This window comes from Aphanomyces invadans (genome assembly GCF_000520115.1).
Source record: "Aphanomyces invadans strain NJM9701 unplaced genomic scaffold supercont1.8, whole genome shotgun sequence".
NCBI lineage: Eukaryota > Oomycota > Saprolegniomycetes > Saprolegniales > Verrucalvaceae > Aphanomyces > Aphanomyces invadans.
Window position 1 is genome coordinate 1321660 of NW_008580153.1, and position 1607 is coordinate 1323266.

Consider the following 1607-nt stretch of genomic DNA (forward strand, 5'->3'; position numbering starts at 1 on the left):
ACTCCAGCTCCAACTCAAATCCCGACGCCCGCCCCAACCCCTGCACTTACTCCAGCTCCCACGCCAGCCCCTACACCTGCACCTACTCCTGCACCTACTCCATCCCCAACTCCTGTACCCACTCCAGCTCCAACCCCAGCACCTACCCCGACTCCTGCGCAATGCGGAGCAATTCTTCCCAACACCGACTTGATTGGGAACGACATCGTAATTCTCGAGCTGTCGACGACAGACCTATGCTGTGTGGCGTGTACGTCAACATCGGGCTGCGTGGCATTCGTGTGGGTCCTTCGCAGCGGTGTTGGCACGTGCATTCTCAAGAGCTCGAAGGGGACGCCTACAACGTTCGCTGGCGCGAGTGCATCGTATTTGATAGTTCCAACACCAGCTCCGACGCCGTCACCGTGCTCGGTTATCGAGTACGATGTCGACTACGCCGGCTACGACATCTTGTTTACTTCTCGCGCTGACTTCATGGATTGCTGCGGCGATTGCCAAGTCACCGTGGGTTGTTCCGTATTCGTGTGGAGCCCCGAGTTCGGGGGAAGATGCTACTTGAAGAGCAAGAAGGGGACCGTGTCGCGGTATGTCGGATCTCGCGCGGGGGTGCTTCCTCTCGTCGGCGCTGCCACCATCATTTCAAATGTGACAGCGGGGTTGTATGGAATCAACTCGCTTCCACCGAACGCCTTCAACTATATAGCAGGCGCTCAGTGGATTGATCAGTCGACATTGGCTGCTGTGAACGCACAGGTCGAGACATTTGTTGCTGCCAATGTCGCCAACAATTTCTCGCATGCGTCAAGTCCAGTCGACATCGCCACCATCAATATTGCCTTGTCCATGACAGTCTATATCAACGTGACGTCCGCTGGCGAGTGCGCCGACATGACGGCCACGTACAAGAACAACTTTTTCACGTACTGGCCGACCAAACTGTACTGCATCATCCACCTTCACACTGCCGCGACAACGCTGCAAATGATTACAGCGACCGGACAAGCCATCACGTTCCCGCAAGACTCGGACCCAGCATACCTCAGTGCGGCTCTCAACAACGTCGCCACCAACGCCGATTGCATCCAGGCGTGCAGAGTCAAAGGCAACTGCGCTGGTGTCGAGTACGTCAGTGCGACGAAGACGTGCAGCTTATACAAACCGCAACCCGCGACGTTCTCGGACGTTGTCGCGGGATGGGTGTACGATCCCGTGTCGAACGTAGACAGCGGCGGCATCCAGTACTCGCAGATGACCATGTCGGCGCTTCCCGCCAGGTATGTCAAGGAGTCGATCCCCGCGGTCGCCTCGCTGCAAGCATGTGCGTCGTCGGCCAAGACCAAGGCGAACACGCTGTTTGGCTACAACGCCAACTCCAAAGTGTGCGTGATGTACGCGCCGACTGCCAGCGCCACTAACCAACTGAGCCTCGTCAACACGCCTCTGGTCCCCGTGCTGCTGGCGGGGACATTCGGCAGCGACGTGGTCAGCGGAGCCATGACGGCTTCGACCGCGTCCGACTGCTACAAGTTGTGCGTGCCGTCTCAGAACTTGTGCTTTGCGTCCGTGTTTGACTCGTCGACGAGCACGTGCACCTACGTGCAGCCGTC

The 1607-nt window shown here is 58.1% G+C and overlaps 1 protein-coding gene across 1 annotated transcript in view; it reads left to right on the plus strand.

Annotated features, from left to right (window-relative positions):
- Positions 1-1607, plus strand: part of H310_05138 (hypothetical protein) — a gene marked incomplete at both ends in the record, with an annotated part of 6913 nt that overhangs the window by 2015 nt on the left and 3291 nt on the right. Inside the window, one exon of the mRNA XM_008869779.1 lies at positions 56-1533. Within this exon, the coding sequence (XP_008868001.1) occupies positions 56-1533 (1478 nt within the window). The remainder of the gene's footprint in view (positions 1-55; positions 1534-1607) is intronic.